A 22942-nucleotide genomic window follows, 5' to 3' on the forward strand; every position below is an offset into this window, starting at 1 on the left:
GAGGAGTGGTTGTTCCTCTGCAGATGAGCAGCAGGAAATTACCATTCAGCTTTTTCCTTCAATAAAAATGGATTGTTTTACATTGCGTGACAGAGTAAAAATCTTTTAAAAACTAGCTAGATATACTGCATAATTTATGGCATTGCCTTTTTCATTTGCTTCCGAGAATTCCCATCTCTGCAGGCTACAGATGTCAAACAGCCATGGAAGGCCAGGATGCAATCAACATCTTCACTACAGGATCATCAGCCAAGAATAAACAAGTATTTATATAATATCTTATCGAATCTCTCGAGAGATCTCAAAGCTCTTCAAATTCAATGGTTATTAAGTGTAGCCACTGTTGTTACGTGGCGCAGTGGTCCCTGCAGAGACCCACAAATATGAAAAGGGAGCTAAATTCCAGCCGAACTATTTTATTATCGTGCTCATTGTGAAAGGACACTGGGTGAAATTGCTCTTCAACTAAAGCTGTTGAATCATTTTCAGGTGAAATATTAAAAGAGGCATGGAACACCGGAATAGCTTCAATTTAATAGCATCATCCATGACATGGCATGTCTGTAACAAAGCAGCAGCTTCTCAGTACTGCACTGATATGTCTGCTTCGACCATGTTTCAGTCTTGGAGTGGGTGTGAGCTCAAGATTAATTTTATTTATTTATGTCACAAGCAGGCTTACATTAACACTCCGGTGCCTGTTCGGGTACACTGAAGGAGAATTTAGCATGGCCAATGTATCTAACCATCAGTTCTTGCAGATTGTGGAAGGAAACTGGAGCAGCCGAAGGAAACCCTTGCAGACAAGGGGACAATGTGCAGACTACGCAGACAATGAGACAAGCGGGAATCTTCCGATTCAGAAGAGGGATCTGCGAACTGAGGTAAGCGGACAAATGTATCGAAGGTCAGTATGCAACTGATGGCACATCAATCCAGCTTGCTAAAGACTATTGGGAGTGTCATGTATTCCAGTAGCTAGCAGTCAGGACATTGGCAACATTTTCTGAGGACTTAAGTAGACTGCATTCGTACCAACGTGGCTCATGTAGTGCTGTGTGATATGAGAAAATAAAGACTGTACGCCATACCCAGTTCAATTTAAAATCAAAAATTGCAACTTACCTGCCTGGAAAAGGTTGAGCTCACATTCCAGATAATCAAACATTTCCACTGTCAACTGAAAACTAACAAGAAAACAGAAAAGGCATCCATCATCCAAAGGTTTCATCAGTGGCATAAATACATTCTCATGTGTTCATTTGATCCCCCATCATATCCATGTAAACTGGACCTTTCAAACCAAATGGGAGGCAAACTCATTTGTGCTGGCTCCCAATCTTGGGCAATGCATGCCAATCTCCCAGGAACAATGGAGCACTGCAGATAGGAGGGTGGTCTGCAATAGGAGGGTTGTTTGCACAATACAGGGTGCTCCACCATCTTCCCAAATAGATCAAGATACTAAAAGGAACTAATGAAAAGACTGACTGAGATGCAATACAGAGCTGTTCATAAGAATTCTGTAACAGATAAATTGTCAGGTAGTTTCATGACTCTATGAGCAGCAAATCAATCTCTTTCATCCCTCTATCACCTTGTAAACCTAAAGCAAGAAACAGTTCTGGATCATTTACCTGCTAAATAGCTAAATCAGAGATGGAGTTGAGGCATGTATAATAGACAATAACTGACAAGAGGGGAAAAACTTAAAAGTCCTGAAGTGTAATCCTACAATATAACTAAGCTTCAGCATAGATAAGAACCCGAGCTGTGAGATGAAGAAAAGCTGAGACAGGGAACAGGAAATCCAATGCACCAAAGAAACAGGAACAATACTGAAAGAGAGATGCTTGGAGAAATGAACCAACCCAGCTTGCACTGGTTTCATCATTTTTGGTCAAGCACTAGTTGAAATTGCACGCTGGCTACAGAACAAAAAGGTATAGGAGTAAATTGTTAAAGGGCAAGTTTGGGATGTCAGGAAGTGTTTTTTTGATGACCTTCATTCTTCAGAGTTAAGGAAATCCATCTGGTTCTGGCAGCTAGACAATTGTCCTGCAACTGGGCAATAATTTACAAGGTGTCACACTGTACCGAAAACCAGCCCTACATACACCGTGTGACACTATTTGATTTGCAACCCCCATCCAGTTCAGCAGAACTCAAAGTTCTGTTATTAGAGCATGAAACAGAGACTTTTTGTAATCATCTGAAGTGTTGTATATCAGGCAAAAAAATGTACAGCTTCATAACAGTTTTCTAACATCCTGATAGGGTATTCTTTCTTGAGGCAAGCAGGGGAGGCAAAAACTTCAAATTTATTCAACAAGAGTTAGATTGTTTTATAAAGGATTTGTAAGTTTCTCTGGAATAGTTAGATGGATGAAATGACATCACTAGTCTCAACTTCTAAATGAAATCCTAGTGATACCACTGACAGGAGCTTCCGAGATAATCCCGAGTACTTGAAAAACTTGAGCACGCACAGAAAGTAGCCCTGTATCTTGAACTTGGTAACCAACTTGCAAAAACACTTCTCCAGATCGCAGTGTAGCAATCTGAAGTTTACTGCACAGGCAGCAAACAGATGATTATTCTCTTTAAGATGCACACATTTGCAGCTGCACAACAATCTTAATGAATCACCCATAAAACAAACACGCCACGCACAAACAAAAATCAGTGAAGACCTTAATCATAACCTGATTGTTTTGCTGGAGGTCAACTTTTAAGAGGTATTTTTATATTCATTTATGGGACATGGGCATCGCTGGCTAGACCAGCATTTATTGCCCATCCTTAATTGCCCTCGAGAAGGGGTCCTGAACTGCCAACTGCTGTAGTTCCCAAAGTATTGGAATACCCACAATGCTGCTAGTGAAGGAGGGGAGGGAGGGGGTGCAGCGTTTCCAGGATTTTGACCCCAGCCACAATGAAGGAACGGCCATATATTTCCAAGACAGGGTGGCAAGTGACTTAACAGGCAACTGGTAGGTTGCACTGTTCCCAGCTGCCCTTCTCTTAGATGGTAGCAGTTGTGGGTTTGAGAGGTGCAGCCCAAGAAGCCTTGGTGAGTTCTTGCAATGCATCTTGTAGATGGTACACAAGGCTGCCACTGATCACCAGGAGTGGGAGGAGGAACTGAGTGTTTGCCGAAGGGATGCCAAAACAGCAATGCCTGTCCCACCATGACGCACCTCTGTCATGGGCTTCACAGCAGCTAGAGGTGCACTGAACATGAAATCCTGTTGACAATGGTGGGACCAGAAGATTCCACCACCAGTTAGTTAATGACAGGTCACCTCCCACCGCTACTAACAGAGCGGGTTGGGCAGTAAACCCTGCCACTTATATAATTTTTCAGCAATACTCAAATTCTGCTGAATGACTACCAGTTTACTGGAACATTTATGATGCAACAGGGCACAGTCTACACAAGTGTGCAATGTAAAAACAAATCAAAAAACTGCAATCTAAGCTGAATGTGCTTTGGTTTCCTCTGAAAGCAATGCTTAATACAAATGCAATGCCACCATCACAGGAAACCTCTGTAGAAAGAAGTTAGGTCTGTAACCATCCTTCACAAGCCAACTTTATGTCAACTGTTTTATCATGATAATTTATCATTTTGTTTATCATTCTTGTGACTTAAATCCATTTCATGGATCTTTCAAGACAACTCTGGCCAGGAATTACACAGTAGTCCTTGATCAGATATAATATACTGACTGTTATTTTATTTAAACAGGTGTTGGCTCTTAAATAGCCAGAGCCAACTAAATTCCATTTAAACATACTTTGAAGGCATCACACTTTTCACACTAGTCCTGAAAGAAAGCCAAGAAAGAAACAGGTTCATAGGTAAATAACTCACTCCATGGATATGTGTTCCTCAGTCTCCTGCAGTATGATACATGCATCACTGCAGTGTGATGACCAAGCACCACTGTGGATATATCTGCACCATATGGACCATAGCAGTTCAAGGGCTATTAAGAATGGACAACAAATGCTGCCCTTGCTAGTGGCATTAACATCCCATGAATAAATCAAAAAGAATTAATTGATGATTCTACAGAACATTCTAACCACAGAAATATTAGGAGGCTACTCAGCCCATCATATCCATGCCAGTTGACAAAGAGCCACCCCATCTAAATACACTTTCCAGCTCATGGTCTGTAGCCTCAGAGGTGACAGCAACTCACGTGCATATCCAAGTACTATATGTTATGACAGGTGCTACCTCTGCCACTCTTTCAGAAAATGAGTTCCGGAGATCCCCACCAGCTCTGAGAAAAATTCTCCTCAAATCCTCTTTAAAATTCCTACTTCTCGCCCTACATCAATGCCCCCTGGTTATGGACATCCCAACGCAGGGGCATAGGGCCTTCTGACATGGTCTATCTAGATATCTGGACCACCTCAGTTTTTAAACATCAATTACATCTTCCCTCAGCCTCCTTGGTTCTAGAGAAAATAAAAAAAAACCTATCCTAACCTATCCAACCTATCTTTACAACTGAAATTCTCCAGTCCAGAGAACATCCTCATAAATCCCCTCTCTGGGACAATCACATCTTTTCTATAGTGCAGTGACCAGAATTGTACAGTTCCAGCACAGCCCCTCTGTTCCTGGAGCAGAATTTTTCCAATGACAGAGTTTCCTGCCCCACCACCTAAAGAGTCAGCAGGGAATCTGTCCCTGGAAATCCCTGCTTCCATTTCAATTCCGAGGAGTGTTAGCTAGCTGGAAATGGGACTTTGCCCCTCGGTCGGGCAGATATCCTGCCTCCAAGAGGTGTCAGCTAATCTGACTGGCTAACTACTACTATTTCTGCAAATCATTCATAAATTCCATCACAACCTCCAGACCTATATCCAAAGCATTGAAATATAGTGAACTAAACGGAACACTGAATGACATCACTTACTGATCACAACCACTGCCCTCTCTAATAATTTTAACACTGTTTGCTAACCTTCCCCAGGTCTACTCTCATTCTTCTCCAGTAATCTTCCAAATGATCATTTGTGAAATGCTTTCCTGAAGTGCAGTTGCACTACAGCCATTGCATTTCCCCATGTAATATGCCCATTACCCTTCAAACAACTCTCAAGCATGTTCATTGCTTTCAAAAGGAACACTGGCTCCTTCCAACTGCTGCTTTTTTTTTCAATTTTGCACTGGGGTAACAGAATTCATTTACGGCACAGTGGTTAGCATTGCTGCCTCACAGTGCCAGGGACCTGGGTCAATGTGTATATGGAGTCTGCACATTCTCCCCGTGTCTGCGTGAGTTTCCTCCGGGTGCTCCAGTTTCCTCCCACAGTCTGAAAGACGTGCTGGTTAGGTGCATTGGCTATGCTAAATGCTCCCTCAGTGTATCTAAACAGGTGCCGCAGTGTGGCGATAAGGGGGTTTGCATAGCAACTTAATAGCAGTGTTAACATAAGCCTACCTGTGCTATTACGTGGGGCACAAGAGCAAGTTTGGTCACGAGTTCCTGGAGTGAGTGTTCAGGTCAAATACCAAGAATTGACTGAGTGTCTGGACCTGATGGTGCTGGGGTAAATACATTTTCCTCGTGTTGCCTGTGGTTCTTTTGTTAATCACCCTAAGGCTCTCGACCTTCTGTGAATGGAACCAATTTCTCTCCAGTTATTCTATCAAGATCCCTCAGCATCTACTGTCTCCAACAACAGCCCTAACTTCACCAATCTATCCACATAACATCAGAAGTCACTTATCCTATTTATTCTTGTAAATCTTTTCTGCACCCTTTCTGAAGCCTTCACATCCTTCCCTTTGAGGCTGAATCAATGGTTTATGAAGGTCCACAACTCGCTTGCTTTGGTACTCTGTGCCCCTGTTGATAAAACTCAGCATTCAGTGCAATTTATTAACTACTTTCTCACCCTGTCCTGCCACCATTAATGACTTACGCATATATGCACTCTGCTCCTGAATTTCCTTTAGAATTGTACTCCATATTATGTCACCTCTCTTTGCTCATCCGACCAAGACGTACCACGACACACTTCTTTACACTAAATTACATCTGCCATGCGCCTTCCACCGCACCTGCCTGTCCACATTCTCTTCAGTTCACAATACTTCAAGTTTTGCATTCTCTTCAGATTTTGAAATAGTGCCCTGCCCTGCCCGGTACCCAAGTCTAAGTTATGACTATAAATCAAGAAAAATCAGCATTATCTCTATATACCATCCCCTGTTACAAGCAACATCTTCTGTAATTCATGTCTTTAATAGGCTGGAAATAATTAAACTGTTACATATTGAAATTCTAGCTGTGCTGAAGATTAATGATTCAAAATTTCATGGTTCGAAATAAAATGTCTATGGCAATAATTTTTTACTGAAAAATCATACCTTTACAGATGTTTGGGACACAAATAATCAATCATAGAATCCCTACAGTGCAGAAAGAGGCCATTCAGCCCATCAAGCCTGCACTGATAACAATCCTACCCAGGCCCTATTTCCATAAGCCTATGTACTTATCTTGCTAATCTCCTGACACTAAGGGGCAATTTAATATGGCCAATCAACATAACCAACACATTGTTGGACTGTGGGAAGAAACTGCAGCACCCGAAGGAAACCCACACAGACATGGGAAGAAAGTGCAAACTCCACAGAGACAGTGGCCTGAAGGCGGAATTGAACCCAGGTCCCTGACGCTGTGAGGCAGCAGTGCAGTACCACCATGCCGCCTTACGTAGGAAAAACATTGCGAAAGCAGATATAGAAATTATAAAGACAACACCTTTGCTGAGAGCTCCTATGCCTCAAACTTTGGCACTACACCCCTGATAAAAGCTTTCTTTGTCAAAACCGTCACAAGGACTTGGATCAAATGGATGCCAAGAGGTCTGCAATACAGCATCGAATTCGACTATCCAGAACATCAAGATGGCTGTCTCATTCCAAGTTGTGGAGATACTGGCATTGGACTGGGGTAAACACAGTGAGAAGTCCAACAACACCAGGTTAAAGTCCAACAGGTTTATTTGGTAGCAAAAGCCACTAGCTTTCAGAGCGCTGCTCCTTCATCAGGTGAGTGGGATTTCAGTTCACAAACAGGGCATATAAAGACACAAATACAATTTACAAAATAATGGTTGGAATGCGAGTCTTTACAGGTAATCAAGTCTTAAAGGTACAGACAATGGAAGTGGAGAGAGGGTTAAGCACAGGTTAGAGATCGAGATTGTCTCCAGCCAGGACAGTTAGCGAGATTTTGCAAGCCCAGTTAAGTCATTGGGGTTACAGCTAATGTGACATGCACCCAAGATCCCGGTTAAGGCTGTCCTCATGTTTCCTGAACTTAGCTATCAGTCTCTACTCAGCGACCCTGCGCTGTTGCACGTCACGAAGGCCACCATGGTGAACGCTTACCCAAAGATCAGAGGCCGAACACCCGTGACTGTTTAAGTATTCCTCAACAGGAAGAGAACACTCTTGCCTGGTGATTGTCGAACGGTATTCGTTCATCCGTTGTCGTAGTGTCTGCATAGTCTCCCCAATGTACCATGCCTTGGGGCATCCTTTCCTGCAGCGTATCAGGTAGATAACGTTGGCCAAGTTGCAACAGTATGTACTGGGTACCTGGTGGATGGTGTTTTCACACGAGATGATGACATCCGTGTTGATGACCTGGCATGTCTTGCAGAGGTTGCTGTGGCAGGGTTGTGTGATGTCATGGTCACTGTTCTCCTGAAGGCTGGGTAGCTTGCTGTGGACAATGGTCTGCTTGAGGTTGTGCGGTTGATGAAGGAGCAGCGCTTCGAAAGCTAGTGGCTTTTGCTACCAAATAAGCCTGTTGGATTTCAACCTGGTATTTTGAGACTTCTTACTGTGTTGACCCCAGTCCAATGCCAGCATCTCCACATCATGGCTACCATCAACACCACAAACTGCCGGCTCCAAGTGGAGAGGATCTCCAAGAAGATCACGCGTATCGACAAAGACATCAAGTTTCAACAAGGATGCAAGAAGCAGACATGATACCAAAAGCATTACAGATTACGAACCCACTCAGGTAACCTATAACACAGACTATGCTGAGAGACTTTGCCGTCGTACCTCTCTCGCACTTCTCAACCACCTCATTCACCAGCTCTACAGCAAACGCTGCATCCTGGAAACCAAGGGAGAGTCCATATTCTCAACTTGCGCTCAAGATGCAGACCAGCTGCGAAACTTTGCCAAGCAGATGAGACAAAGGAACTACACAATCTACATGCACACCAAGGACAGGAAACTTGAGAAACTAGGCATCACCACCAGCAGCAACCAAGCCTCTTCTGGTGCCACAACAGGATCTGCTCAGATGAGGAGGATTGCAGCAGACACCTTCAGACACTGGAAGACGCCCTCACAAGAACAGGATATGGCGTGCGACTCATCAATCGACAGTTCCAACATGCCACAGCGACCTCCTCAGAAGACAAACTCGAGACACGGTGGACAGAGTACCCTTCATCGTCCAGTACTTCCTCGGAGTGGACAAGCGACAATATCTTCTCCAGAGCCTTCAACATGTCATTGAAGACAACGAACATCTCGCCAAGGCCATCCCTACACCCCCACTTCTTGCCTTCAAACAACCGCACAAACTCAAACAGACCATTGTCCACAGCAAACTACCCAGCCTTCAGGGGAGCAGTGACCACGACACCACACAACCCTGCCACAGCAACCTCTGAAAGACGTGCCAGTTCATCGAACAGATGCCATCATCTCATGCAAGGTCGCCATCCACCAGGTACACAGTACATACACTTGCAACTCGGCCAACGTTGTCTACCTGATATGCTGCAGCAAAGGATGTCCCAAGACATGGCACATTGGGGAGACCATGCAGACACTACGACAACGGAAGAATGAACACCACTCGACAATCACCAGGCAAGAGTGTTTTCTTCCTGCTGGGGAATACTTCAGCGGTCACGGGCATTCAGCCTCTGAACTTTGGGTAAGCGTTCTCCAACGCAGCCTTCATGACACATGACAGCGCAGTTGCTGAGCAGACTGATAGCCAAGTACTGCACACGAGGATGGCCTCAACTGGAGTCTTGGGTCCATGTCACACTACCTATAACCCCAACGACTTGCCTAGGCTTGCAAAATCTCACTAACTGTCCTGACTGCAGACAATACAATCTCTTTAACCTGTGCTTGACCCTCTCTCCACTCCCACTGTCTGTACCTTTAAGACTTGATTATCTGTAAAGACTCACATTCCAACCGTTATTTTGTAAATTGAGTTTGTGTCTTTATATGCCTTGATTTGTGAACTGAAATCCCACTTATCTGATGAAGGAGCAGCGCTCCGAAAGATAGTGGCTTTTGCTACCAAATAAACCTGTTGGACTTTAACCTGATGTTGTGAGACTTCTTACTGTGTTCATTCCAAGCTGTCATGAATAAATCCTACACAATAAAAGATATGCAGGTTAGGTGAATTGGCCATGCTAAATTCTCCCTCAGTGCACCCAAACAGGTGCCGGAGTGTGGTAACTAGGGGATTTTCACAGTAACTTCATTGCAGTGTGAACGTAAGCTTACTTGTGACTAATAAGTGAACTGTTAAACTTTAAAACTTGATTTCAGCGTGGTGCAAATGATGAGCAAACTCTAAGCTTCAGCCCGACAGCTGCTCTAAGCTGATAACTCAAGGGAAGGCAAGCGAATACTCACTCACACCTAGGGCTCAGTTTCTTGAATGGGTTGTAGAGAGGCGTGCCACAGTTACTGAAGCTCATATGTCTAATTAATCACTGTCTAATGAGAAAGCGCATTTGTCAATGCTGTGTGCTACAGAGGGTGGTGGACGTGGCAGGTATACACTGCAGCTTGTAATCATGTTAATAAACATGTCTTTTCAATTAAATTGCAGCTAAACCAAGATGCTAAGAATTTGAAACTGAAACAAAGCCTACTATTTTCATTTAGTCTTGTTCTTAAAAACAGCAGTTGGAGCAAACACACATTTCCGTCCAGACATCACATCAGAAACTGTGAAGAGATGTTCTCTTGGCTGCAAAACCACAAGATACCCAAGCAGCTTTCCAATTACAGAGTAGCAACACCATTACCAATTTTATTGTGTTTTTCACTTACTAAAACACACCAACGCAAAAATCATCGCACAGCAAGAAACGGATGGTGAAGGGTTAGAGAGAAGGTAACTGAAAGTAAGACTGGAAAGCTAGGATTGCAGAGGCTTTTGAAGGAACAGTTAGCAAATCAGGGAGCCACGCTAAATTCAGCACATGCTCTGCCAGCTGAAAGAGTCATTATGCTATGGGTGAAGGACATTCAGTCCATCATACCCATGCTAGCTCACTGTAGAACATGCCAATCAGTCCCACTCCTTTGCTTTATCTCCTGTAACCCTCAAGAGTTTATTTCCCTCAAATGTCAATGCAACTTCATTTTGCAGTAATTCACAGTCTCTGCTTTCACCACTCTCATCGGCAGTGACTTACTGGTCATTACCATTTGCTGCATGAAGAATATTCGTCCTCATGCATTCCCTGCAACTTTAAATCTGTTTCCTCTAGCCCTCGTAGGAAGGAACGGAAGTAACAATGGAATTAGAAACAGAGTGAGGACATACAGCTGAATTAGGGTGCAGAGGTGGGAGGGGTTGAGATGATGGAGGGAGTGTAGATGAGGTCAATAATTTTAAATCTGACCTGTAAAGGACTCGAGGTCATCTAGCAAGTGCAGGAGAGGAAGAGAATAAGACTTGGTGCAGAATGAGATGTACAAGTTTTGGATGAAATATTATTTAAAAAAAGGCAGAGCCCAGGAATTTGACAAGGAGACCTTGAACTAATTGAGTCTGGAGGTGACAAAGGACATAGCACTGAATAACATGCTCCTGCACAACCGCGGGACCCACACCCAGAAGTGGATGGCCTTCTGGGCCTGTTGGACACCCCATGAAGTGCAAATTGATCCACATGAGTTTACAGGGTGGATTTGAGGCTTACAGGCAGTGAGCATCCCGCATAGTATTGGAGGACAATATGTGGAAGGTCATTGGCAGTGACACAGAATGAGGCCCATGCCAGTAATTTAAAGAGTCCCCTGGCACAGGGCAATTTGCAGGCTTTTAAGGTCAAGTGTGCTGTGATAACTGATGAGTCTAACTTTGGCCAATGAGCAGATGAGGCATTTTTTCTGAATAGCAACAAATTTTCCATATTTTGCAGAGAAATTGTCCAATTGCTGTTTGTTTCCCTCCAGAGATGTCAGGGCAATTGGGAAAAGAGGTCAAGTCAGTCACCCAATTTAATAACTACCCCCAGAGCCCTCTTCTGTGCAGTGTCAAGCTAATAAAATCAGACATCCAGTGGAAAGATGGGAAACCCAATTAAAACACAAGAAGAGGTTTCAGAATCGGGCTGATTAGCGAACCTCATCTCAGTGCCAGAAGAAGCTCAAAGACTTCTCAAGAGCGGCCGGAGTAAGCAAGTCCTCCTTAAGTGTCATCTAAGTTCCTGCATGTACAGATGGCTCGGTGGTTCCCTGGCTGCATTGCTGTCTCTGCTTCTGCTTTGGGTGCAATCATAGCCATCATGAGCCATCTCTTCAATTGGTAACCTGGTCAGCCATGAGCCACCCATCCAGGGCACCAAAGCAACTGAATATGTCTCACTCCTGTGGATCTCACAGAAGGAAAGAGTTGTGGCTGCTGCCTGGGCATGTACATACCTGTATGATCTGTCATTGATAACAGCAAACCAGCTGAATGGGTGGAACCCTTTCCATAGAATCACTATAGTGCAGAAGGTGGCTGTTTAGCCCATCGAGTCTGCACTGACTCTCTGAAAGATGATCTTATCCAGACCCTAACTCTGTCTCTATCTTATCTGCACAAAGCTACACATTTACTACAGCTAATCCATCAAACCCACACATCTTGGGACACTAAGGGGCAATCTAGCACAGCCAATCCACCTAACCTTCATATCTTTGGAGTGTGGGAGGAAATCAGAGCACCTGGAGGAAACCCACACAGACACATGGTGAACATGCAAACTCCACACAGACAGTGACCCAAGGCCAGAACTGAACCTGGGTCCCTGAAGCTGAGGCAGCTGTGCTAACCACTGTGCCACCCATTCCTATTAATAAAGTTGTAGGGCAATAGGTTAGGAGTTTTTATAGCAAGGTGCATAAAATCAATGGCTCCCTGTACACTGAGGAAACCAACAAACCATTCACCATTCTATTCACCATTCGTTCAGCAAGCTGTAATTTCCCACCTCTCAAAACAGCGCATCAGTGAAGAACTTGTTGCAGTGTAGTAGGTTGCATTTAGCACTAGCGCCATTACATACTGGCTCAGGGATCCTGTCACAGAGATTGAGAGTGATAGCAATCTTTAGAGCAGCAGGCACTGGCAATCACCAACCGCAACTGGAGGAGATCTCCCCTGCCAGCACGGCGAAGAGTGATGTGACTATGTCTCGAGAGCCTGAGTCTTCTCTTGCATTGCTTCAGACACCTGCAGGGAACTTCGTCCCTGCCTATATTTACCAAACGGCTGTCTCCACGGAGAATGTATAATGGCTTCATCACCCTCCGGGTCTGGCACACCTCTGGCTCCTTCATGCATCGCCCTGGACCTCCCAATTTGTCCTTTTTGCTCCGCCCTTCTTCATCCTCCTCCCTAGTGGAAGTCTCTCCCACAGATGCAACAATCCCCATTTTATTTGACTCGTTTAAGGCCCGAGATGATGGAAAAGGTCAAAATGGAGCGCTCACTGGGAGAGGAAAGGTCTCTAATGCATGTTTGAGATGGATTCATTGTTGAATAAAACACTTCTAGCAGTAAAAGAACTGTGAACTGCTAAAATGAAACCTTAGGGCTCAGCTGAACCTTTTAGGCCCACCCTAACGAGCTATCTTATAAAATAACAAGAACCCCAACATGGTGTGAAATAGATTCTGCAGGCATTTAATTTTGATTTTGAAGCATACCAATTATTCCCAACGTGAATGAAATCAAATAATCAGTTAAACTAAATCAAACTGAGGAACAAATTAAAGCCCCTTAAAGGGACAGTGCCTGAAAAGTAAGTCACAAATGAAATTTAAAACATTAAACCAAAACATAATTAAGAGGGTTGATAAGGCACCTCAGTCCCATGGTACTCACTAGCAGGCCTTTTCTTCCTGACATGACATATTATTCCAGTTAATTACTTCATTAATGAGTTTAAATACCTGCTTTAATTAAATCTGAACAACATGATCAGGTTGTGAATTTTTAGCTCCTCCCACCTATTGCGTTGTCCAGGCGACATTGGAAATGTGACTCGAGGTCATCCTGCCCGACAATCTGTGAGCACAGCTGAGGAATGCTCCCTGTTGTAGAGCAAATTGTTCAGCCCAAAGTGTTCCAACACCAATGAGTTGAGTTGGGGGTTAATCAAAATAGATCGCTGAGGAGATGGCCATTGATCATAAACCGAGGCAACTGCCAGAGGAACAGCGTCAGTTGCTGAGGTGCAGATATTCAGATGTGGCCTGAACAAAATTACTTTAGTTTTGTTGATGTTGAATTATAGAAGCTCTCTCTCATATAAAGGACCTGATATTTTCTAAGTTGGCAGATAATACAATGGTGGTTAAGAAGTCAAATGTAGTGGGGGAAGAGTGAGGGGGTCACTGCTGTACTTGACCCCATGTTTAAAAACAAAGTCACCAAGATACAGACAAGGAATGCAAAGAGGCTATGGATGGAAGGAGAGAGCACACTGCAGGGGAAGGAGGAACAATCATTATAGGAGATGCATTAGTAGGTTGGACTGAAGCCAAGGTCAACTCTCAAGAAACAGGTTTATTTTACATGAAGAATATGAATGAACAGAAGGGTGTTTTCATAAAGAGATTCAATTAATTTTGCACATTGCCTCTCACCATAAACTAACACAATTCCACCATAACTTTCGGCTAAACTCATAGGAGCTGTCCTCACGTTAACCACCCATTGCCTCAGACTGCTCTCCAAAAGAAAGGGAGGGCGGGGGGGAAACAAAGCCTATTCTCAATCACTCCTCAGTGCCCAGGCTTGGTCTCCGAGGAGTCAAAGTTACCAGCTTGGATGAAAAGTTGACCCAGTTGGTGTGGAAGTTTGTAGCATCTATATGCAGACTGAGCTAAACCCTTTGACCAGATGTACTGAATAAAAACCAATTCTGTCACAAATGCATCCAACATCTGGGACCAAGAGTTAGCAAACGAGTTAGTGTCAGACATCCATAATGATCGGTATTCGACCCAGGAACTCCTAAATGTTCAGCTCTTCCCTGGGAATTAATAACTGTAAGCTGGTCTAGCCTTGGATCATTTTGAAATAAAATTAAATCCTTCAAGGCTATATAGGTCTGTTCCAAAATGTTAGTGCCCCTACAGGGAGAGATTATCATTTGAAATTATTTCACGCTAGGCAAATAATTTCAACCAACTTGGATTTTTCAGTCCACTGATTTAGGGCTTCATAAAGCTCTGTGGCATACAGCTGGTCACCAAAAATAGTAATACATTAATTTAAGTTGCTTAACCAATTTACTTTTGAAAACGTCATAAGAAAAAGATCTGTACACAAGGTTTCATTCACTTCAGCAGATTATTCACTAATTAGTGTCACTGTTTTAATGAAAACGCTGTTTTCATTTAAAATGGAAAATAAAAATGAATGGAATGCAAATTCAAAAACATTGAACACTTCTCAGAATTCTGTCCCCCCCCCCCCCGTGATCACCCGCAGAGTGACAATGGACACTCCCCTCTCCACCACAGATCCATTTGACACGCCTCTCCCCAACCCCCACCCCACAACCCCAACCTCCACCCCACACCCCCACCCACACCAACCCCCCCCACCCCACCCCACCCCACACCCCCAAGACAACGATCTGGTCTCACTCCCCCACAACCCACCCACCCAGAGAATGGTCTGGCCTCGCCTCCAGAAGAACATCTGACCCGCCTCCTACACCATCTCCCACCACCAGACAACGATCAGCCCTCCCCTCCCCCCCCCAACCACCAGACAACGATCAGCCCTCCCCTCCCCCCCAACCACCAGACAACGATCAGCCCTCCCCTGCCCCCCCAACCACCAGACAACGATGAGCCCTCCCCCCCTTTCCATGCCAGAGATACATCTGACCCACCTCCTCCTCCTCCCCACCAAACCAGACAATGATCTGATCTCACTCCCCTCCTCCCCCCTCCAACCACAGAATAATCTGACCTGCCTCCACCCCCACCCCCTCCACCGATCTGAGTCAGAGAGCCATTGGGAACATTGAACGCGCTCTTCAGAGGCTGAAGCACCCGACTCAGACTTTTATTCAGCAGGTCCAGATTGGTAACTGCAAGTGGTAAAGGGGGAAATGCTGATAGAGTTGGGTGGCAGTTTATTAATTCAATTTAAATGCATGCAAATGATTTGGGTGTGGAACAGATCCCCGCCATTCACGGGTCTCGGTAAAGTGGCGACCTGCGCGGACTTGGGTGCAGATCACGATAAAGGCCTCACACCCGACTTTACCACGATTTTGCACCCGAAAAAAGGCACAAATTGTTGGTAAAAATCGGGCCCGATGAGGGAAAACACTACGTTGCGACAGTGCAAGATTCTCAATTCATTTCACAGCCAATCTCTCAGGGGACAATGATAGCACAATGAACTTGAATCTTTTCCTATTTGATTAGCACCTTTCAAAGTACATTTAATTGCATTACTTACAAGTTATTTACATCATTTTCTCCTGTCTCCTCCAGTTGCCTGTCATTCATCTGGAGATTTCCTGGGAATCTGGGATTCTACATTGGGGAGAAAAGGCAAAAATCACTGAGAAGCCATCAGGAGAAAGTTCTTGATTCAGGAAATTCTCTTAGGGATAGCTTGAGAAAATAAAATATTTGTGAACGACATTTGCTGCTCAGGTGGATTATTTTCTCTGCACCACTTTTTACTTGCCCAGCCCACACTGTCTAACAAGGCTGTAAATAAATGGCCTATTACAAAGCATTTTTGTGCAAGTAACTGGTGTTCAAAGACACTGGGGTGGATCTCGTCGCTGCTGCTGCCAATAACAGCAGCAGAGACCGTATCTGGCAGTTACCATAATACATCACACGTTTCCCTCAGCAGCATTTCTTCAATCCTGGGGAAACCTGAGGGATAGCACCAGATAGATTAGGCAGGCTTTGCTTTTATTTGCTCATGGGATGTGAGCATTGCTGGAAAGCCCAGCATTTCTTGCCCATCTCTAAAGAGATTTGAAATTGAATCACTGCAGGCCATGGGGTGTAGATACACCCAGTGTAAGGGAGAAAGATCCATGTTTTTGGCCAGTGACAGTGAAGGAACAATGATATATTTCCAAGTCAGGATGATGTGTGACTTTGAGGAAAACTTGCAGGTGGTGGTGGTGGTGTTCCCATGAACCACCTGCTCTTGTCCTTATGGTATGGATCTCAGGTTTGGAAACAGCTCACTTACAATGAGTCTAGCCACAATGAACAATACATCAATTCCCTGCTTTAGACTCAGGGGCAACAGTGGTAAGGAAATTATTGGAGAGGGTTCTTCAAGGCAGGATTTCTTTTCACTTGGAAATAAGTAGATGTAGTAGCAAGAGGCAACGTGGTTTTATGAAGTAGAAGTCGTGGCTCACTAACTTGATCGAGTTTTTCAAGGAACTGATGAAGATGGTTGATGAGGGTAGGGCAGTAGATGTTGTCTACATGGAGTTCAGTAAGGTCTTTGTCTAGGTCCCTCATGGCTGACTGGTGCAGAAGCTGAAGTCACATGGGATCAGAGGTGAGCTGGCAAAACTCGCTCTGTCATAGAAAATAGAGGGTAACAGTGGAAGGGTGTGTTCCTGAATGGAGGGCTGGAACAAGTGGTGTTCCTCAGGGATCAGTGCTGGGATCTGTGCTGTTTGTAATATATATAAATGATTTGGAGGAAAATGTAACTGGTTTGATTGGTAAGTTTGCGGACGACACAAAGGTCGGTGGATTTGCGGATAGTGATGAGGACCATCAGAGGATATAGCAGGATATATATTGGTTGGAGCCTTGGGCTAAGAGACGGTAGATGGAGTTTAATGTAGACAAAGGTGAGGCAATGCATTTTGAAAGGTCTAACACAGATAGGAATTATACAAAAAAAAGGCAGAACCCTTAAGCACATTAATAGGCAGATGGATCTGGGTGTACAGGTACATAGGTCACTGAAAGTGGCAACACAGGTAGAGAAGGTAGTCGAGAAGGCATACAGCATGCTTGCCTTATCGGCGGGGGTATTGAGATTAAAAATTGACAAGTCATGTTGCAGCTTTATTGAACGTTAGTTAGGCCCCACTTGGAATATAGTGTTCAATTCTGGTCGCCACACTGCCAGAAGGATGTGGAGGCTTTGGAGAGTATGGATGTTACCTGGTACGGAGGGCATTAGCTATGAGAAGAGGTTGGGAAAACCTGGTTTGTTCTCACTGGAGCAACAGAGGTTGAGGGGTGACGTGATAGAAGTCTACATGATTATGAGAGACATGGGCAGAGTGGATAGTCAGAAGTTTTTCCCCAGGCTGGAAGATTCATTTATTAGGGGGTACAGGTTTAAGGTGCGAGGGGCAAGGTTTAAAGGAGTTGTACGAGGCAGATTTTTCTTCATACAGCGTAGCGGGTGCCGGAACTTATTGCCAGGGGAGGAAGTGGAAGCAGAAACAATAGTGACTTTAAGGGGTGTCTTGACAAATACATGAATAGGATAGGAATGGAGGGATTTGGTCCCCGAAAGGGTAGGGGGTTTTAATTAAGTAGGGCAGCACGGACAGTGCAGGCCTGTTCCTGCGCTGTAATTTTCTTCGTTCTTTGGAAGCTCAACTTTTCTTTTGCAAAGAGGACAGGCCCAATTATTTTAATTGCCCTTTATTGCTTAAATTCATGATGCAAAATAATTAATTGCCTCTGTACCTGCTCATATCAAACAATATTTTGCCTAGGATAACAGAGGTCACAACAGCACAGTTATTGTACCAGCTGAAGAAAATATTCTGATACAAAGGGTTGTTAGAAAATAAAATTCTCTTCCATGAGTTGTGACTGAAGCAAAAGCATTATTTGAAAAGAGAATTAAATTGATGCTTGAAAAGAGCCAATATTGAACAACTGGAACTGAGCAGAGAGAGTAATTAGGACAGGTAGCTCACACAGAGAAAGACATTGGACTGCCTTACTGGGCTGAAGCAAGAAGTGTTTTCATTTAACAAGTCTTAAAATTGTGTTTTAAGCAGATTGACATTAAGTCCTGACTGAAATGTTACAGTTCACATGATTCCAAACAGAATGTAAGTCATATTATTAAAAAAAACTCAATACAATCAATCAATCAGTATTTTCTTCCTCCAAGAATCAGCCGTATAACAATCCAGATTGAGAAAGATAATGTCACTGGCAACACAGCAAAAGACTATTTATCTTGATGTGCATTCAATCAGAGCTAACCAAATACTCAGGATAAAAGAGATAAAATTAACAAGTAGAGAAGCTATGTTAAACTTGCATTGAATTTTAGTTAGGCCAGACTTGTGCACGCAGTTCTGGTCACCATACTACATAAAAAATACAGAGCCATTGGACAAGGTGCAAAAATGTTTCACAAGAATGATTCTAGAACTGTAAGGCTGTACCAATTAAGCAAGAATGAACAGGCTGGGTCTTTTATCGCTACGAAAGAAAAAATTGAGAAATGACCTAACGGAGTCGCAATTGTATCAGGCTCCCATAAGGGTGAGAACAGTCACATACAATATCAGTGCCAACAATGACCAATAGCGCAGGATAGGAATCCCACTCACCTTCCTAATAAGCTAGTTAAAAAGCTATCAGAGAACTTGTTGAAGGGGAAGTCTGGAATTTTGAAGGATCACGCGGATTTCAGATGCTGGCAGTTTTTGAACAGCTGATGGAAGGCAGGTACATAGGGGTCAGTTTAGCTCAGTGGGCTGGGCAGCTGGTTTATGATGCAGAGCAGTACCAACAGCACGGGTCCAATTCCCTTGCCAACTGAAGTTATTCATGAAGTCCCCGTCTTCTCAACCTTACCCCTTGCCTGAGGTGTGCTGACCCACAGGTTAAAATTACCACCAGTGATCTGGGACTACGGTGACTTTATCTTTACACAAATGGGAGTCAGTCCAGGCCCAAAGCATCACCCCGGCTCCATAGAGTCAGCGGGTCAAAGGCAGATTTGGCACTTGGTAAGCTGGTGACCTTGGCAGGGACAGAAGAACACTTGGATCAAATGGGATGACCAAGCAGCTGGCAGTGTAGGAGGAGAGGACAAAGGGCCGCCAATTACAATAGGGTGGCTACCTTCGTAAAAGACAGTATTGAGGAGCACGATCGACAGATTTTGGCCTGATGGAGAAGAGGAGTAACACCCTTCACTGGAGGGTAGAGCACTGGCAGTCGGAGTGGAATGAGGGGTGGGAAAGCAATAGAGGCCACCCCTCAACACAAGACCTATCACTGACGATGGAGCTAACTGGTGATGACTGAGATCCAATGCCAAAGGAGTGTGTGACCCTGCAAGTACTGCCAACAGCTCAGTATCACAACAATTCAGCAAGTCATTGGGCTTCTGAAGATGCCATTCCAGTGCCCAGGCCAGTTGAATGGTACCCACCTGCAAGGATCTGATCATTGAGGTGGTCTCCATTACATGGCCTCCAGAGAGGTGTGGACGATGACGAAAATCGAGACCTTTGAAGGAGACAGCGCGTATTTGGGAAGAGCATAAGAAAGAGGCGAGATCGGGTGATGGTCTCGAACAAAGATGCCCCTGCTGCGCAATGAGATGGCCTCCTCCTGCCACCCTCCATGAAGTGATCGCCCTCCTCTCTTTATGGCCTCCAGCAGTAGATGTCAGTTGGCACTGATGAAGAAGGGCAGCCCTGCCCTGGGTGCCAGGCTTTCAGTTCCCATGGCAAGTTGAGCTTTCCAAAGGCTTTCACACAAACGTCAGATCTCCCCTTCAGGGCAACCAGCAGCTTCAGTGATGGCTGTGGGAATCTCAATAAGTCCCATACTTCATTTGATTCACCTCTGTTCCCACCTCCACTCACTCTGACTGGATAGGAAACCTGCCCCCAAACCAACCAAGGGCTTCCCCACACAACGCAAACTTTAAAATCAGTGGAGCGCAAGTGCAGTCATCGACCTTTTAAAATGAATGGCCCATTTATGTGCAATATAAACTTTTGGGACTGACATTTAATCCATTTGCCATATAGGATAAACATGTCCTTAAAATGACAAGTAAAATGAGTTTGAGTGTCCTGGTAAACTAAGGTCAGCAAAATTGACTGCGAATCAAGGCTCATTTATGGGCAACCTCCAGTACAGAAACCTATGTTGGAAAAATTGGAACAAATCCAACAAGATAGGGTGGGATAAAAAGTTAATTTTGGAAATTTTGCAAGGACAGGATTTTCAGTGGTTTGAAACAGTGACAGCCAGAATACTAAATAAATGGCAAAGGAAGTCATAAAAAAATTACTTTCTTCCTAATTTCCAACAAGTACAGATAAAAATCTAAAATTATATCTGACAGTGTAGATCCAGCACCAAGTTCTTTGATCATCAAAGTCTTTAGGTTTTAATAAAAGGCTAGAAAGGATGCATCCTAATCTTGGTGAAATAATTATTTTATTATCCATATCCTTTACCAAGTTTTGACATCGAAAGGTGCAAGAAGATTTTAATCACGCTTGGCAGACAACGAGAGACACTAAAATATTTGGAAAACATCCAGGAAGAGAAACAGACTATTATAGAAACAAAAAACAAAGTGCGCAAAAGTTAGAATAACTCCAATTAGAGATCTGGCAATATTGCCACTAATTAATTCAGTAACATACATCCCCTTGTTTCAGAAACACTGAAATCGATCTTATAGGTTAGTAATCCTAACAGAGCACTTGGCACAACAGGCAGCTAGCTCTTAAAACCTGTGGTGCTTGTTGGGATGAGCTGTGTTTAATCCTGAATTAAAATGTTTCATAGCAGAGGGAGCAACAGGAAGAGCCCAAATGTTTTTGGATGCCAGCCCGGCAGGACTGATTGAGCAGGTGCAGCTCAGATAAGCTGAGATATTTAGCAAAAAGGTTTTGGGTCTCACAGAAAGCACTCTGTAAAATGCCTAGCGGGAGGTGATAAGTGAAATATATTCTCACACAAAATCAATAGGAAAGCTAATTTTAATAAGGAAGGGAGGAACAGTCCTGCTCAGGGCAACATCTTTTGGTGCTGGAGCCATATTCGGTCTCTGGAGTATACTGCCTGGATAACGAGAGAGAAATTAGACAGCCTCGTTTTTGAATGCAGTGTTTAGATCGAGATGGGCAGTAGTCAAACTTGGTAAACACACCTTATTTGAATGACTGTAGCACTCATCTCCAGCCTCTGCTCTCTACAGGGAAACCAGGTAGTGTTGCAAGCTTACCTGGTGATGCAGCCAACCAGCTCACCTTAATGGCAGATTGTGCTTTTTAAAAGGAAGCTATACTAAACAATATGGTTGGAATTTAAATTATGGCCAACTGAACACCAGGGCACAGAAAGGGTACCGGAGTGATGAATGTGGCATGGGAGGTATTAGCAGTGCAAGAGAGACACCATGGTTCCAGAGAGGTCTGGGGCAGGCTCCCCAGTGCCGTTCTCAGGAGAAAAAGAGAGGTGATGGCCCAGAAGGTCAACTCTTGGATTCTGGACATGAGGTCCTTGCAGCACAACTGCATAAATCTCATACGGTTGGTCGACGTCAGTCAATGTATCTTCACGTGACAGCTTCTATCCAGCAGAACATCAGACTCTTGCATTGCTTAATGCACCACACCCCATTACTCCACCAACAGGAATCCATGGCACTCAGGACTTCCAGCCAACCTCACATCTGCTAATGCTACCAGCATCAAACCTAACTCTCGCTGCTTCCACATGCCTCCAGCTATTCAGCTACAGCAGGCACCGTATCCAAACACAGTGTTAAACAATCATTGACATCCTGTCCTCTGTCTTGCAGGATAAGGAGCTACACAGTAGAAGGATGCAGAGCAGAACCAGAACATGGGTGCCTCTATCTGCAGAGTACAATGAAGGAGGTGGCTCTCAGAACTAGAACGTTGGCTGCAGAGCCCCTGGCATTTTGCTTCACTGAGAACATTGACGATGATGCCATGTTTGAGTCTTATGCCCCGACTCAACCCAGGAGATTCTCATCCTGCTAACTAGCAAGGTAAGCAAACTGCTGATGGTGTAACCATGGACCTCCTCCTTCCCACCCTCATCTCCTTCTCTCACCCCAAGTTCTTGCCTTCAGATCGCAAAGAACTGCCACCTACCCAGGCAGATCATTCCCACAAGGTGAAGACAGCAACAAGCACAGCACTGAATAGGAGGCCCCGATACATGATCAGACACTCAGCCACCTGCCCAAATACCGGACCTACTTTAGAAAGTCTGATTAAGTTGGGATCAGCATGTGGTGAGTCATTCAGGCACAATTGACTGGCTATAACACAGTTGTTGTTGTAGTGTGAGAAACAAAGAGGCCCCTTCCTCCACATCAGTTGCCCAAATTTGGAAACCTGGCGACACATCAACCAGTTGGACTGCAAGCCATCAGAATAGTGTCGATTCTGATACACAGAGGCAGTGATAAACCAACATCTAGCCTTTATTAAAGCAATGTAGAGGGTTCTCGTAAGGACAATTATTTTGAAATAGAATCCAGGGCGAATTTCTGCAAAGTGAAATAGTTTTCAAAGAGAAGTGGCCGTAGCAGAATTGACAACACTGCAGTATCGCTAA

The 22942-nt window shown here is 44.2% G+C and overlaps 1 protein-coding gene across 2 annotated transcripts in view; it reads right to left on the minus strand.

Annotated features, from left to right (window-relative positions):
* hip1 (huntingtin interacting protein 1) overlaps positions 1-22942 on the minus strand; it is a 249818-nt gene that overhangs the window by 85262 nt on the left and 141614 nt on the right. For both annotated transcript variants that reach the window (XM_080210991.1, XM_080210992.1), the window contains exons 6-7: positions 15807-15883; positions 1126-1187 (exon numbers count right to left, since the gene is read on the minus strand). In XM_080210991.1, coding sequence (XP_080067117.1) covers positions 1126-1187; positions 15807-15883 — 139 coding nt within the window. The remainder of the gene's footprint in view (positions 1-1125; positions 1188-15806; positions 15884-22942) is intronic.

The sequence above is a fragment of the Carcharhinus amblyrhynchos genome, chromosome 23, assembly GCF_965287045.1.
Source record: "Carcharhinus amblyrhynchos chromosome 23, sCarAmb.v2.hapA, whole genome shotgun sequence".
NCBI classification, from domain to species: domain Eukaryota; kingdom Metazoa; phylum Chordata; class Chondrichthyes; order Carcharhiniformes; family Carcharhinidae; genus Carcharhinus; species Carcharhinus amblyrhynchos.